At 44.5% G+C, this 15608-nt stretch overlaps 2 protein-coding genes across 5 annotated transcripts in view; one reads left to right on the top strand and one right to left on the bottom strand.

The window, feature by feature from the left end:
• NR1I3 (nuclear receptor subfamily 1 group I member 3) overlaps positions 1-7872 on the top strand; it is a 29177-nt gene extending 21305 nt beyond the window's left edge. Inside the window, exons 1-9 of one of the 2 annotated variants that reach the window (XM_023503373.2) lie at positions 1422-1868; positions 2248-2385; positions 3101-3231; positions 3796-3974; positions 4225-4364; positions 4579-4724; positions 4837-4953; positions 5085-5190; positions 7574-7872. In XM_023503373.2, the coding sequence (XP_023359141.1) occupies positions 2279-2385; positions 3101-3231; positions 3796-3974; positions 4225-4364; positions 4579-4724; positions 4837-4953; positions 5085-5190; positions 7574-7703 (1056 nt within the window). In that variant the 5' untranslated portion in view covers positions 1422-1868; positions 2248-2278 and the 3' untranslated portion in view covers positions 7704-7872. Of the gene's footprint in view, positions 1-1421; positions 1869-2247; positions 2386-3100; positions 3232-3795; positions 3975-4224; positions 4365-4578; positions 4725-4836; positions 4954-5084; positions 5191-7573 lie in introns of those variants that run through there. The other variant, XM_031937402.1, reaches the window with a different exon arrangement.
• A 193-nt stretch (positions 7873-8065) lies between these two features.
• On the bottom strand, positions 8066-14030 carry TOMM40L (translocase of outer mitochondrial membrane 40 like). 3 transcript variants are annotated; one of them, XM_003769635.4, is made up of 10 exons: positions 13510-14028; positions 12997-13243; positions 11428-11495; positions 11004-11096; positions 9952-10053; positions 9658-9763; positions 9254-9376; positions 9061-9137; positions 8826-8928; positions 8066-8619 (listed from the first exon to the last, which is right to left on the bottom strand). In XM_003769635.4, exons 2-10 carry the CDS (start codon positions 13109-13111, stop codon positions 8480-8482), a joined length of 927 nt encoding a protein of 308 aa, XP_003769683.1. In that variant the 5' UTR covers positions 13112-13243; positions 13510-14028; the 3' UTR covers positions 8066-8479. The 3 variants fall into 3 exon arrangements, with proteins under 3 accessions (XP_003769683.1, XP_031793263.1, XP_012404954.1); XM_031937403.1 differs by having other exon boundaries at positions 12997-13117; positions 13510-14027; XM_012549500.3 differs by lacking the exon at positions 8826-8928 and having other exon boundaries at positions 13510-14030.
• Positions 14031-15608: the final 1578 nt, after the last annotated feature.

Below are 15608 nucleotides of genomic sequence, written 5' to 3' on the forward strand. Positions count from 1 at the left end.
TGTATCTCCCAAAAGTTCTTGAGAATAAATAAATAAAAAATCTTATTTTTAAAGTTGTCATTGGGTTGGGAGACCTAGAAAGAGGAAGGCAGGGCCGCTTAATCATGTGGCCTTAAAAGTCAGTGACTGACTTGGAAAAAATGAAGAAAAGCACAATACTGCAGAGGAATGCAAAGAAAATCCTACTTGCAGAGAGCACAGGTAGGTACATCCTATGAAGTATAGATGTGCTACTTACTGATATCAACAATAACGACTGGACATTGTTTTTACACAGGCTTATTCTGATGGGTCATCTCATATGGAAATGTCCCTATATTCTTTTTTTTAATTATAGTTTTTTTTTTTATTTACAAGACATATGCATGGGTAATTTTTCAGCATTGACCCTTGCAAGACCTTCTGCTCCAACTTTTCCCTTCCTTCTCCCCACCCCCTCCCCCAGATGGCAGGTAGACCAATACATGTTAAATATGTTAAAGTATATGTTAAATACAATATATGTATACATATCCATACAGTTATTTTGCGGCACAAGAAAAAATTAGACTTAGAAATAAGGTAAAAATAACCTGAGAAGGAAATCAAAAATGCAAGCGGGATGTCCCTATATTCTCAAGCTCAAGTGGGTCCGACTAAACTGGAAAGGCTTTAAGAGCATGGCATCCAATAGCTATTTTTTCAAGGAGCAAGCCTAGTTAAGTTCATCACCAAATAAAGTATTTTTAGTAGCAGCAATTCATTAAAGCAACTAGTAATGTGTGGAAGGGCTGTGGTCTGTGATATGCATCAGTGAAAGGTACACTGAAGAACTATCCTGAAGTCTCTTGAATTTCCCTATTTTCTTTTTAAATGCTTAATCATGCTCTTTTGCTTGTCCTTAAAAACTTCTTTTTTTTTAATGTCACTGTTACTTCCCCTCTATTGAGGGCAGGGCTGCAGTATCAGGGCTGGAGTCAGGCAGATTCATCTTCTGAGTTCAAATCTGGCTTCAGACATTTACTAGTTGTATGATCCTGGGCAAGTCACTTAACCCTGTTTGCCTCAGTTTGTTCATCCGTAAAATGAGCTGGAGAAGGAAATGGCAAATCGTTCCAATATCTTTGCCAAGAAAACCCCAAATGGCGTCACAAAGATTCAGACATGAAGGAAACAACTGAACAACATATTTCCCAATGACACTACCTCACCATATAATCCTTCTTGTAAAAAAGTAATAATTTCAGATAAGCAAGACACATCAACACATTGACCACCTCTGAAAACATATGTCTTATTCCATACCAATTGTCCACTACTCCCTGTTAACTGTGTGTTTATGGGGGAGAGGGAGGAAGGCAGAACTCTGGTGACATCTTAAAATTCATTATCAGAAATCATCAGTTCCTTTATCTGGGGCTCAGAGAACAAAGCAATAGCATGTTAATACCAGAGTAGTCTCTACCCTCCTACACCTACTCTATTAATATACATAGTTATTAATGTGTCAGATTCCTACACTTTGTCCTGTCTATCCAGTTTTTCCTTCTAAGGGAGGAATTCCCTTTAATATAGCCAGATTATTTCATTCTGTCACAAATGGAAATAGATATTGGACATCCTTAAAGTTTGCCACAGATATTTTCATCCTGACTACAGCTAGCAAACCTGACTTGTGAGAAGTGTGAGAGGGGACAGAAATACTGTTAGAGAGTTCTTAGGTTCTTACTTTCACCAAGCCCCTCCTCTTTGCTGCTAATGCCAATTCACTGGGCATGCTGGGAAAACCACCTATCCTGCCTCCATCCTAAGTCCAAAGTTTACCTTAAACCCAGGAACCGAGAACAGCTAGAAGCTTCACACCACTGGGCTCGACTGCCTCCTCTCAGGTACTGAGGGACACAATCCTTAACACTAAGAATGGAGTCCAAGTGGGGCAAGAACTAAGTGTCAATTTGGGGAGGCAAGAAAACCTGATGACCTGAATGTGGAAGCTGAGTGTGGCAAGAGTCATGGCTTGTGTGGGCTGAGCAGGAGGAAAATGGGAATTTTGAGAAAAGGCTGAAAAGTGCAGCTAATTCCAGACCATTGGAAGTAGAATCTCTGAGAAATCGAGGTTCCTGGCAACAGAGGGGAGAAAAAAAGGTGGAAAAACTACAAAAGACTAGAGCCTGAGAGGAAAACTTGAGTATACATCCTACAGAAGGGAGTTAATGGGAAGGCTCAAAAGCTGTCAAGAACAAAATGCTCCTCCTTCCTCATTCTCAGGTGTTTGGAACCCATCTGAAGTCCAAGGCCAATGGCAAGCAGAGAAGATGAAGTACGGAGCTGTGCTGTATGTGGGGACAGGGCCACTGGCTATCACTTCCATGCCCTAACCTGTGAGGGCTGCAAAGGATTCTTCAGGTGAGGTCCATTTCCCCATCTAGACACCAACATCAAATAACTGATTACTCAGTCCCAACAGAACAAAGACCTGGCCATATCGTGACAGAGTTCCCATTTCCATTTTTTGCAGACAGCTACCACTCCCTAGTCTTGCCAACCTCAACGTTGTTCAAACAAGTAGAAAGCAAAAGATAGAACCCTGAACTTTTGTCTCAGGTTCACTGCCAACTTATCTACTCCTAGTAGTAAACATTTGCCATGTGCCAAACAACACTCAGAATATTGCTAAGCTTAATATGAAAATGACTAGAGTTGAGTGATTGTATAGAATTTCATTCAATGGTATAATGCCAGTTCCTATAGAAAACCTATAGAATCTGTCAATAAAAAGTTATTATAATTTTAAAAAAATAAAAAATAAAAAAACAATAGGAGTTAAAAAAAAAAAAAAAGAAAACCTATAGAAAATATTGGGATCAAGGTCCTTAGGTTGTAGAGGTTCTAAGACTTCTCTCAAGTAGACTTGGGTGTTTTATTCTTAATTGGTATGATATTCTTAATTGGCTAAATAATGATATTTGCTGATAACAGCAAAGCACTAAACTGGCCCATGTGTCCACTCCACACACATTCCCCTAATAACACTCCTCAGATTAAGCCACACAAACTTTCAGGTCTCTTTGGCCCCTTCTTGAGCTTTTTTATTTCTCAACCATCTCTCTGTGTCTCACAGGCGAACTGTCAAGAAGGGCATAGGACTCACCTGTCCTTTTGAACAATGCTGTGAGGTTAACAAAAACCAGAGACGCCATTGCCCAGCTTGTCGGCTACAGAAATGCCTGGATGCAGGCATGAGAAAGGACAGTGAGTGAGCCCCAATCTATTCCCTGGGAAGGAGAGTATTCTGAGGAGAACAATGGCCTTGGGAGGCCTGCGTTCAAATTCTGCCGCTACTCCATCCTGGTCATGTAACTCTAAGGACCATCTTACTTCCCCTGACCCAACCTTCCATTTTCCATCTCTAGGTATTAAGACCCGGAGGCCATAAATTGTCACCTGTTCCTTTCACCTCCACACCTGTGGTCCTCATCCTCTCACATCACTCGCACACCCATATATCAACTTTTTTCAGAGGCCCCACAAACCTTTCCAACACTCTCCCATCCTGAGCTATTCCCTATTGCACCAACCTGCATATCCTATAAAAATAGGCTAGAGCCTCCTGCAAGTAGTCCTTACCCTAAGGAGCCTTGGAAACCTTTGGAACCCTTGAAACCACTGAGGAAAACCTTGGGCAACTCTATATCTAACAGAACTGGGTTTGGGGCCCCAAGGAGCTACCAAGGAGCAACCATACCAGCAGCCTGGTATAGTTCAGACTTATCCTCTCTCAGTTTCTGCATCTTTTTTATCTCTTCTGGAGCACAGTGGTCCTGTCAGCAGAAGCCCTGGCACAGAGGAGGGCAAGGCAAGCACAAAAGGCACAAAATGCAGAGCAGGAACCTGTACAGCTGAGTGAGAAGCAGGAGGCATTAGTCCAGGTGTTACTGGGGGCTCATGCCCGTCACATAGGCACCATATTATTTGACCAGTTTGTACAATTCCGGGTGAGTATCTGCAGGAATCAAGGTATAAAAAGTTCCGGAAGAAGGGGGAGACTAGAGCCAGACCACCAGGGAAGGCTGATTCATGGAAGAGGTTTGAAGGCTAATGGGTGGGATACCAGCTCCAGGAGACATAACTTCTTAATGGCCAAAGAATGGATATTAACCCCTTTATCCTAAGCTCTCTCCCTGGGAGAGGTGAAAGCATCCAATAGATCCATAAGCCAAGGCTTCTGACTTTCAATTCTTCTAGCCCCCAGCCCATCTGTTCATCCACAACCAGCCTGCACCCTCTCTACCACCTGTGTTGCCACTGCTCATACATCTAGCAGATATCAGCACTTTCATGGTCCAGCAAGTGATCAAGTTCACCAAGGACCTGCCCCATTTCCGGTCAGTGAGTCCTTCCACTTCTGGGCAATCCAGGAAAGGACCCTTTGCTACTCCTCTCTAATGTTTCCATGGCAAATTCTCATGACCCCAGCCTTATTACTCCCCACCTTTACTAAAGTTAAGAGCTCCTGCCTAGCCTTTGGCCACTTTGCCCTTCAACAGAGAGTCTATCAGCAATCTAACTCAGTTTTTTTGTTGTTCTCCTATCCCACAGGTCTCTGCCCATAGAAGATCAAATCTCCTTATTGAAGGGTGCAGCCCTGGAAATCTGTCACATTGAGCTCAACACCACTTTCTGCCCCCACAGCCACACTTTTCTGTGTGGTCCTCTCCGATATACGCTCCAAGATGCGGCTCATGGTGAGGGGACACAGCTCCCCATGCACCCCACCCCAATAGAAGGTGGCAGGGAGGGCTTGGGAAACAGATCAGGAAGCTGTCGTCTTGCCCTTAAACCTACTATGTTCTTCAGTGGGGTTCCAGGAGCAGTTTCTGGAGCTGATGTTTCGCTTCCATGTGACACTGAGGCGTCTGCAGCTGCAGGAGCCTGAGTATGCACTTATGGCAGCCTTGGCTCTCTTCTCTCCCGGTGAGAAATCCCCAAAGCTCTACTTGTCACCTCTCCAACTTAGGTCCTTGAGTACCATTGCTTTATATCTCCCATCCTTTAGGAAGGTCTGAGACAACTGTATCATCCATTTCTCTTTTCTGTCCCCCAAGATCGACCTGGCGTGACACAACGGGAGCAGATTGACCAGCTACAAGAGGAGATGGCACTGACACTGCAGAGTTACATCAGGGGCCAGCAAGCTCGGCCCCAAGGCCGGTAGGAGCAAGCTTCCTAACTAGGTTTTCTCAGCAAAGGATCTCCCCTCCTCTTTTGCTAAGAAAATAGAGGCTACCTATTCCAAGCTTCCTTTTTTGTTCCACTCCCATAATATTTAATATCCTCTCCCATCTGCTCCTTTGCCCCAGTCTCTGAGGAAGAAGTGTCAAGACCCACTCTCCTACTTGTCCTGTCGATCTCTTTCTTGTTTCCACCAATCAATAAATCCCTTTTTCCCTCTCATCTTCAACCTCACCTTGTCTACCAGTTCCCTCTTTATCTTGGAAGAAGTTTTAAAAAGCTTCAATTGATCTTATGATCACCTCACAGTCCAGAATCACAGATTTGAAGAGTTGGGAGGGATCTCAGGAGCTGTCTGGTCCCTTCTCCTAATTATTCTCTTTCCCAGCTAAATGTCACAAAACAGTCATCTACACTCTGCCTCCATGTCTTCACTTTCCACTCACTTCTCAGCTCCTTACAATTTGATCCCTCACCCCACCAATAAACTAAAAGTAATTTGCACAAAGTTAATAAGGATGTCAATTACCAAATCCAATGGCCTTATCCCAATTTTCATTTTGATTCTCTGGAACCTTGAATATGGTCAAGTACTCCCCACCCTCCTTGAATGATTCTGTCCTCCCTTGGCTTACATGAAGCTTTCTCCTATTTCTTCTTTTGACCATTCTTCAGTTGCAGCCCCACTCCTTTCCAGACATTTCATGTTACTAATATTTCACACTCTATCAAGCCACAGCCTTTTGCACTATCTGCCTGTCCTCCCAAGCCTGACCCACATTCTCTCCTTAATCTCCTCAGAATCCCTACCCTAAAAAAAGGAAGTGTGGGCTAACATAGAGCAGCAATTAGGTTTGGAGATAGGAAAACTCAAAATTAAATCCTTCCTTGAACCCTTACTAGCTGTTATCCCAGGAGAGTATTATGATTTCTGCATGTTTTATCATCTAAAAAAAAAATTGAGGTTTACAACTCTCTAGTATTTTTGCTTCCCATATTGTTCTGAGCATTAAATGAAAGAAAGGGTATGAAGCTCTAGGGGCACGTTATTTTTTTTTCAAACCTTAGCTTTGGGATGATCTCCTGTAAACCCATTGTCAGTGCTCTCTCTTCTGGAATTACTTTGCATTCACTTGTATGGGTATGTTTTATTCCCACAATAAAAAAAAAAAAAATTTAAAAAATTGAGGCTTGGAAATGTTTCTTTAGAAAAATATCTGCACCTCAAGGCTTAGCATTGCACCTTTCATAGAGTGAAAGCCTAATTTTTGTTGATTTGAACTGAGACAATGTTTGGGCGCAAGATAAATGCCTTTCAATATCCCTTTTCTTTTTGAACTAAGGTTTCTTCTCCAGGAGTCATCTAGCCTTTTGTCAGACAAAAATGATCTTTCATATTTCAATTCTCATAGCTAAATCCCTCCTGCTGCAATTTAATTCTACTTTTTCCTTCTAGTTCTTTATTCATTAGTGATTGAAAATAGCTGAACCCTGTGTTCTATATCATGGTTCTTCTAAAGCTTAAAATAACTAACCTTGCCTCTCAACAATCCCAATCTTCATTTCTCTAAAGAATCCTAACCCTTTTCACTTTTCCTCCTTATATCCTTTTCCCAGCCTTCCTCTATTCTATTCATTAACTTGCCCTGATTCTCATTAAATTTTGAATTTAAGGATGAAAACTGGCCTCAAGACTCATACCTAGTCAAGGGCCAAGCCGTTCTCAATTTATTCTTCCTCAATCATAGAGGTTCCCTATTGTTCTCTGTTCTCTGGAGCACTACCTTAAGAAAAGGTTAGAACTGACCATGATTTGCCTTCCTTTTCCCCACCAAATAGCATGAGCTCTTAAAAACTAATTTTTTTTTGGGTGGCAATTGAGTTAAGTGACTCACAGGGTCACATAGCTAGTAAATATCAAGTATCCTAGTCAGGTCTTCCTGACTCCAGGACTGGTGCTCTATCCTCACACCACCTATTTTCAACCCAGCCTTTGATAACTGGACCAAAGGTCTGGCCTCTTTGAAATAGTCCGCCTCCTCCCACCTCCAGGTGCACAGGATGAAGTATTTAGAGACCCCCTGCTTCTGTCAACAGGATATATTGTGTATATATAGATCAGAAAAAGTCAGCCCCCAACAGGCCACTAGGCCAATGAATTTTGGGCCTGCTGGGCTAGTTTTCTTTAATATACAAGCCTGTGCTTCATTTTCTCAGCTGCTCAGTAAAGACTCAGGGGCCAGGGTTAAACCTTCAAATCTATGAGATTTGGGGCTACTATGCTTTGCTTTTTCTTCCCTTGGGAGGCCGGGGGAGTCCTAGAAGTTCTAGAGGACTCAGTCAGTGATTTTCATCCTTGCAGGTTCTTGTATGCAAAGATGCTTGGGCTACTGGCAGAACTTCGAAGTCTCAACATGGAATATGGACGCCAGCTCCAGCATATTCATGAGCTGTCCGCCATGATGCCTCTGCTACAGGAAATCTACAGCTGAGATGTTGCTCACCTGTATCCCCCAGCACATCCTCAACTAACAAGTTGTCCTTACCTACCCACCTGAGAGTTTCCCCAAATATCTACTTTAGCAATAGCAGCAGCTGGCCCTGCCCTTCCCCTCTGCACGGTTCCCACAGGGCCATGGAGAATATCTTGTCCAGAACTGAAGTCAAGATCAGTAGTGAGAAAAGCGGTCCAGGGGCCACGCACCCCACCCGAGGCACAATGAACAACTAAGGCAACACCAGGTCTTCATGCTGCTGTCGAGGAAGGGCCATATATTCATTCATTCATTCATTTTCTAGTCTGCACAAGGAAGGGGTCAGAGCTGGTTTCACAAGTGAAGCAGTGCCCACTGGGTACAGGCTGAAGCAGCCATAGCCCTGTTCCCTCCTCCAGCACTAGGCCCAGAGCTGATCATAGGATGGGATTTGTACCCACCTAAGTTTCTGAGTTCTGCTCAGGGTCAGTGAGGAGAGGGATTGGCTTTATTACACAGGGGTGGAAGAAAGCAATCAATCATAGCCCTCCCCCTCATTCAGAGCCTGCTCGACTCAAGGGCTTGGAGAAGAAAGCAGTCAGGCTAGAGTTCTGGGGGGAAAACAGGAGATCCCCCCCATCCTGCCCATTGTGATAACTCCAGTTCACAGGGAGGCTCTGTCCAGGCCCTCATTCATTCAGTGGAGTCACACTGGGCAAAATGGTCTCTGGGGAGAGACCCAAACCCTGATTCTCTTTCTCTCTAATGGCTTCAAGCTGGCTCCTCCACCTTTCTCATCCCACAGTGATGCTGAAGCCACAGTGAAATCTGTTACGCCAGTGATTGAGGAAGGCTCCAAGTGCCAGGGTGACAGGCAGAGGGGGCATCTTCTTCTCCAACACAGCAGCAACACACCAGTTACTATCCACAAGGCCTGGAAGAAAAATAACACAATTATCACAAGGAGGCAACATCATACCTTAAGGGTGGGGGAGAGACCAAGAGATCAGGCATCCTTCAGTCAGTCAATAAATATTTATTAAGTGCCTACTATATGCCGGGCACTGTGCTAAGCGATGTCCTTCTGGCCATGACTCTGCTCCACCAGGATCCTCTGCCCTACCCCCATACTCCCCTCACCTCTGAACACCATGTTGGCCTGGGGCAGCGTCAAGTGGTATCCGAAAGAGAAGGTGGTGTCCTGCAACCGAGTGTTTGCCTCAAACTCCACTCCAACCTGAACCTGAGCCCCCAAGGGAAGGGATGGAAGGATAAATACTGTTGGTGAGGTCCATCAGGAAGAACTTCCAAGGGTCAGCTGGGACAAGCAGATGTGATAAAAAGTCTGTGAGCTTGGTTTGGGAGGGGGCCTCACCTGTTCATTTGCCCTGTGGTAATAACTTGCATGGGCCCCGCCTGAACCCACATTCAGTGTAGCCACCCAGTGCAGAGCTGCAAGAACCAAAAGGGAGTGGCAAGTCACTAATGGTCATAAATGGAACACAGGTCAGAACCCAGAGCAGACCAGAATTATCCCAACCTCATTCCCATTCTGTCTCATTTCATACCAGAGTACTTCCCAGCCAGTGTCAGGATAGCCCCCTCCTCTCCTGGGCGCCGGTGATATACCAGCTCTCCCCCCAGCACCAGACGTTGAGTAAGGCTCTGCAGGAAGTGAGCGACCATGATCACTGTGTGGGGGGGAGGTAGGAGGTGGGGAAACATGGGGTCAGGGAATAATCAAGGAATCCCCTTTGCCCAGGACCAATACCCCATGAAGAACTTCCCCAACTACACATTCCAAAAATAATAATAGGAAGCCTCCCCTTTAATTCCACCCTTAACCCAGAGACATAAAAGGGACAGAAAAGGAGAAGCCATCAACAGCATTGGCCAGCTGGAAATTAAGCCAGCTTAAATATGGAAGGTTTCCACCCTCACCCCTCTCCAGTTCCCCATTCTGCTTTCTCACCTGATTCCCCAATCAGGTCAGGATTCCCCAGTGTTAGAGTGGCAGTATAATCATCCCCCCGATACTCCCCATCAAACTGCCATGTCAGGAACTTGGCCTGTTGGGTCTAGATGGAAAAGAAGTAAGCCTCCAGCTCTTTCAATCCCATGCTAACACTCTCTCCCAAGTAAATTCACAACCCTTTTCACGCCTGCAGCACCACCCCAGATTGCACTTTTCTCCATATCCTTAGAATGAAGATACCCTTGGTTGGAGGAAGGCATTGGGTTATGGGGGTCTATATTGATGATTCACCTGGAAAACTGCCTTGGCTCGAAGCCGCTCTGCCAAGAGAAGCAGGACCTGGGCATTGAGGCTACCACTGCTGTCCATATCCCCCACAACAGTAGGGAACACCTGTTGGAGAAGGTGGCCAAGTGAGAGGCACTCAGTAGGTATCAACATTCTATCCCAAAAGCCAAGGACAGAACTTTCACAATTGTATCCAGCGCCCTCTGGTGGAGCCATAAGAATGGACACAACCCTCTCTGAGAAAAGGGGGACTGTCTTTTCTGCCTACAGACACATAAAAGCTATAAGGGATCTTAGAAATGCATCTAAAAAACATAGCTATGAAAATAGGGACAAACATATCTGTGAAATACTTTTGGTGGAATTGTAGATTAATTCGACCACTTCCAATTTGAATTTATGTTTAAAATGTGACTTAAAATGTCCAGACTCTTATAGATCTCACTGCTAGGTTTCCATTCCAAAGAAGTCAAAGACAGAAAGGGCCCAAATATTCCAAAATATTCATGATAGTACTTTTTACGATGGCAAGAAACTGAAACAAAACAGATGCTTTATTGGCTGGGGAACAGCTAAACAAGTTACGGTATATAAATGTAATGATTAATAAGAAATTAGTAAGAAATAATAAATATGATTTCAGAGAAGCATGGGAAAATTTTTATGAACTATGGGAAGGTAAAATAAGCAGAACCAGTAAGATAATGCACACAGAAATGATTATAATGTAAATGACAGAAAAAAAATTGAATTCTATTTTTGAGACTGTAAACTAAGGGAAGGGCTTATCTCTTTCTTCTCTCTGTAAGCACTTGGCAACAGTGCTTGGCACATGATGGCTATTTAATGTTTTTGAATGACTGATCTGATTAGAAACTTGAGTGGAAGAAGTTAATGGGATGGAGACAAAATGGTTATTCCCCCAAGAAGTTCCCCACAGCCTTCATCAAACTTTCCCCAACTCAGGTCCCGAAAGAAGAAAACCTTTTCAACCTCATCTTCATGGTATTCACTTAGGTTTTTAGTGAGATAGGCCAACCGTTTGATCCCCTTACCTCAGTAGAACTGAGCTGCTGGTCACCAACAAAAGCAGCATGAAGGTGATAACCTGATAGGCCGAGGGCACTCATGTGCACAGTGTGAGTGACCTGAGGAGAGTAGGTTAGCAGGTTAATGGGGAGCTCTGCTGTTTCTAGCCATTCAAAGAATCCCTTAACATAACACATCTATGAGGGTCATACTGATTTGCAATTTCTAAATTGCATTCTCCATCCTCTACTCCCTCCCCGCTGGACAGATACTGGAACCATTTTGAATAAAGAGAAGTAAAAGGATATAGGACTTTCAGGGTTTCTTCTATTTCAAATCATACAGCCTTGCTAGAGGCTAGAAATAAGAGGTGGCAGAATGGAGGAATTCAGGAATAGATTGGAACAAAGGAGTGGTGGTCTGGGGGTCTCTATAGAAAAATGAGAACACCTGGAAGTGGCTGCTCAGAACCTTGTTGACAATGAATTTCACTCCCTCCATCTGTGCTGGAAACACATCTAAAATATAGGAATAAAAGAAAGGATAAGTCTAGACATGGGCCCTCTAATCACAAGGAAACCTCCTTCCAAAGAGAAAAAAAAATTGTTTCCTAAGGGCTATTATTACTCACTCCTTAAACCTTAGCCTGTGACCTAATACTCTTGAGAATATTCACTCAGATTTTAGAAAACTATCTTATTAATTTTATCTCTATCACTTCAGGCCATTTCTTTGTTCCTGTTGCCACCTTTCAATAGGGGTCTCTCATTATGATTCAGTGACACTACCATGCTAGTTTCCTAACAGATGTTCCCCATTTCTATTCTCTCTTCCATTCCAATATATCCTTCATGCTACAACAAAAATATTCTTCCATATGCTCCTCTTCTAAATTCTTTCAATGATTCCCTACTACCTAAATAAAGAATTGCATAAATGCCTGTCATTTAAAGCCCTCAACAATTTAGTGCCATTTTATCTCAAGCCAATCCTCTTTATATAGTCTAGATTCTAACCAAACTGGACTACTCTATCCCCAGAATACACCCTAACCTTCTTAACCTCCATGACTAGGGTCATGCTGTTCTATATACCTGAAGTCTCCCTTCCTTTTATCCTTAAAAACCGAAGGAGGGGTCAGGCACAAGGCACAGGGTAAGTGAGCAGATAAGGCCCTTTCCCAAAACAGACTCAAAAGACATTTATTTTTATTATTATATCTGCTTGTCCCGGCTGATCCCTGGATTAAGTCTTTTTGGTTATTTATCTTTCCATCCTTGGAGGTTCGGGTTCAAGTTGGAGTGGAGTTTGAGGCAAACCCTGCTTCCTCTAAGAAACTTCTGAGTCTTTTTATCCTTTCCCTTTTAGACTTCATAGATACTTTACAATTCTCTAATGTACTTAAAAGGTATTATCACTTACAGTCTTCATACATTTTACACCTCTCTACATCTCTCTACAATTCAGCTATGAGGGCCTATTTGTTTCCTCTTCCCCAGGATTCTCCATCTCTCTGTCACTGCATAGAATACTCTCCCTTCTCATCTTCATTTTCGGGCTCCCTCTGAAGTTCAACTCAATTCCCATCTTCTGCCCGAGAACTTTTCCAGAAGCCACTCCCCCCTGCCTCCCGCCCTCTAAGAAAACCTTCCATTTACATTGTATTTATTGTAGGTTACATGGTTGTTCCCACTATCCATTCCCATTGTAGGTTACAGTTTGCACGTTGTCCATTTACATTGTATCTATTGAATGTTACACATTCGTTTTCTCGTTGTTCACACAATTAAACGTGAGCTCACAGGAGTCAGGGGCTGCATTTGCCTTTCTTTGAATCCCCAGCACTTCGCCCAGTGCTGGGAATACAGTAAGAGCTTACTTAATAAGTTACCTGGATAAGATTCTAATTTGCAAACTAGACGAAAATGACTGGTATCTCTCCTGGCTAGGACGTGCAGGACTTGGCAAACAATTGGTGCTCAATCAATGACTAAGAGAGTTTCCTGCAAGAATTCCCACCTTTGCAGAGTCGGTGCAATTCATCGAAACTCCCCGGATTGGGCAGCGGCTCCTCCCGACGGGCGCCTCGGCGGGGCAGAGCTCCCAGAGGAGCCAGACCCAACATGTTCCCCATCTCAGCCTGGGGGAGGGGTGGGGGTGGGGTCCAGGAGAGGGGTCGCTACTGACCTCCCCAGCCCCCGCCGACCCCACCCCCAGCTACCCAGCACCCCAACCCCGGGTGCCTCGACATGCTCGGACCCTGCAGCTGGAACGGAGGAGGGGAGTGGAGGAAGAGAGAGATATCAGTGGGGCGGACGGGCAACTTATCCCCTCTGCACCCTACCTGTCCCCCAAATCATGCCCCAAAATCATGCCCAGCCCCAACATGCACCCTCCAAGGGGCTCCCTCGCCCCGCCCGCCGCCCCCGGATCCTGCAGCCTTAAAAAGCCCGCCCCTCCATCCTCCTTTGCTTTCTCCGCTGCGTCCAGAGGGCCCCGAGTCCAGCCTGGCTCTGCGTCCACGGCCCTTACCTGCTCAGGCCACCGCGCCACCCTTCTACCCCCGGCACACCCCGGTCATCTTGATGGGGGCGGCCATCTTGAGTAAGGGCAGAGCCACGGCTTCACAGTGCCCTCCTAGCGCGGCCGCGAGCGCCATCTTGGACCCTGGCAGCGAGGGGAGGAAAATACCACCTGGGCATTAGGTGCCACCTCCCATCTTTCTTTCACCAATGAGGGAGGAGATCGCTGTGTTCCAGCGGCCAATTAGAAGAAAGAAAATCGTGGCGTGGAGGGCTGGGAGAAGGGAGATTCCAGTACTATGAGCTTGAATGGGTCCTGGGAATTGATCTACGCTGAAACCGAGGAGGAGGCGGGGGTCCAAATTCCTCCAAAGCTACGGGGAGAATCCCGGGGATGCTTCTCTCTTCTACACCACCCACACAGCGCAGAATGTGCCGTGCATGGTTCTCCAGGAGTTTGCATGTGTCTGAGGGACTTCATCCCCTCTTTTTAAAGGAGTGTTGTGATTTCGTGAGTGCATTGAACTGACAATGTAGAAACGCTTCCCACCCACGCACATTGGCAACCCCTCTCTGAATTAGAGTTATCCAGGGCTTCGAGGGGTTGGAACGATTTGAACGTGGTTATGTTCTAGGACAGCATCTTCCCGACCTTGATACCACCAATAAAGGATGACTCTGGATTTCACAGACCTGCAACAAGTATTTATTATGCGAGTTCTACGTACAGACACTGCAAAGCGTTAAGGATACCAAGAAAAGGAGGGAGGACGAAGAGGAGAACAGTATCTTGAGCTTATAGTCTAAAGGGGGAGAAAACGTGCAAACAATTATGTACAAACAAAATATACAGGCTAATTTGGAGTCAGTCAAAGAAAGGTGCAAGCATTAAGGGAATTTAGAAAGGCTTTTTGTAGAAGGTGCCAGTTTAGGGGGACTTGAAGAAAACCAGGAGATGGAGATGAGGAGGAAGAAATTTCCAAGCATGGGGGACAGTCAGTGAAGATCCAGAAGTTGAGAGTTGGAGAGTCTTGTAGAAAAAGTGGTGACAGCATCAGTTCCTACTGAAGGGCTTTGTATACAGCTATTGCTGTTGTTCAGTCATTTTCAATCCTGTAGGATTCTTGACGACTAATTTCTTGGTAAAGGAATTGGAATTATTTGCTATTTCCTTCTCCAGTTCATTTTACACATGAGGAAACCAAGGCAATCTGGGTTAAGTGACCTGTCAACGATCACATAGCTAGGATAGGGCAGGGCTATTTCCAGAATGCATAAAAATCAACTTCGTTTTCTTGTTTGTGTAGAGGGAGATAGAGTGGAGTTAGATGAGAAAGGAATATAGAAATAGTTAGAAAAATATAGCAATTTCCTTTACAAGAATGCCATTCTTTTTTTTTTTTTAAACAGTTCACCTCTTCCTCCAGAAAAACCTATAAGAAAAGCAGAGTAACAGAATATAGCAGTCCTCACTCCCAGTTCTCTTCTCTATTCCTCAACTCACAAGCCTGTTAGGATTCAGTAAAGGTGCCTTTTGAGAGAGCAAGAAAATAGGGATAGATTCCCTAAATCTTTAGTTGTTTTTCCCAATGAACATCATATATTTACAGGATTATATGCTGGAATCAGAACAAATAAGCCCCTACCCCTCAAAATAATTCTGATCCCCAATCAGCTCCCTAAGCCCTAAGCAGTCTCTCAGTCCATGGTCAATTCTGTGAAACTTGCTGACTCAGGCTCTGCTGACCAGCTACAATTTGCAGCAGATTAGATAATCAAATGACTGGAAGACCTTTAACCTTACAGCACTCTGAATCTCCCAATCAGTCTTTCTCCCAGTCTCTGTTTCCAGAGCCATTCAGTTGGTGGGGATGAGTACAGCAACCCTAATTATTTTGGTTGGAGGCTGGGCAAGTCACTGATTATCCATCCCCCCCAAAGAACACACATTCAGATCTTCCAAATTCCATTACATATTAACCTAGGGAAAAGGCAAAAACAACAATCTCTACCCTCTGACCCCAAACCTCAAATATCCCCATCCTCCAACCCTCATTTCTGTACCTTAGCTTATAGACTTCCTTCCTGACCCCCACCCCACTGTCTTTG

This window comes from Sarcophilus harrisii, chromosome 4 (genome assembly GCF_902635505.1).
Source record: "Sarcophilus harrisii chromosome 4, mSarHar1.11, whole genome shotgun sequence".
NCBI lineage: Eukaryota > Metazoa > Chordata > Mammalia > Dasyuromorphia > Dasyuridae > Sarcophilus > Sarcophilus harrisii.

Coding starts and splice junctions, on each gene's coding strand:
- TOMM40L (XM_003769635.4), bottom strand. CDS start 13,111: ATGGGGAACATGTTGGGTCTGGCTCCTCTGGGAGCTCTGCCCCGCCGA. Junction 9,764..9,951: donor GAGCCAAGGCAGTTTTCCAG/GTGAATCATCAA, acceptor TTTTCCATCTAG/ACCCAACAGGCCAAGTTCCT. Junction 9,138..9,253: donor ACTGGCTGGGAAGTACTCTG/GTATGAAATGAG, acceptor TGGTTCTTGCAG/CTCTGCACTGGGTGGCTACA.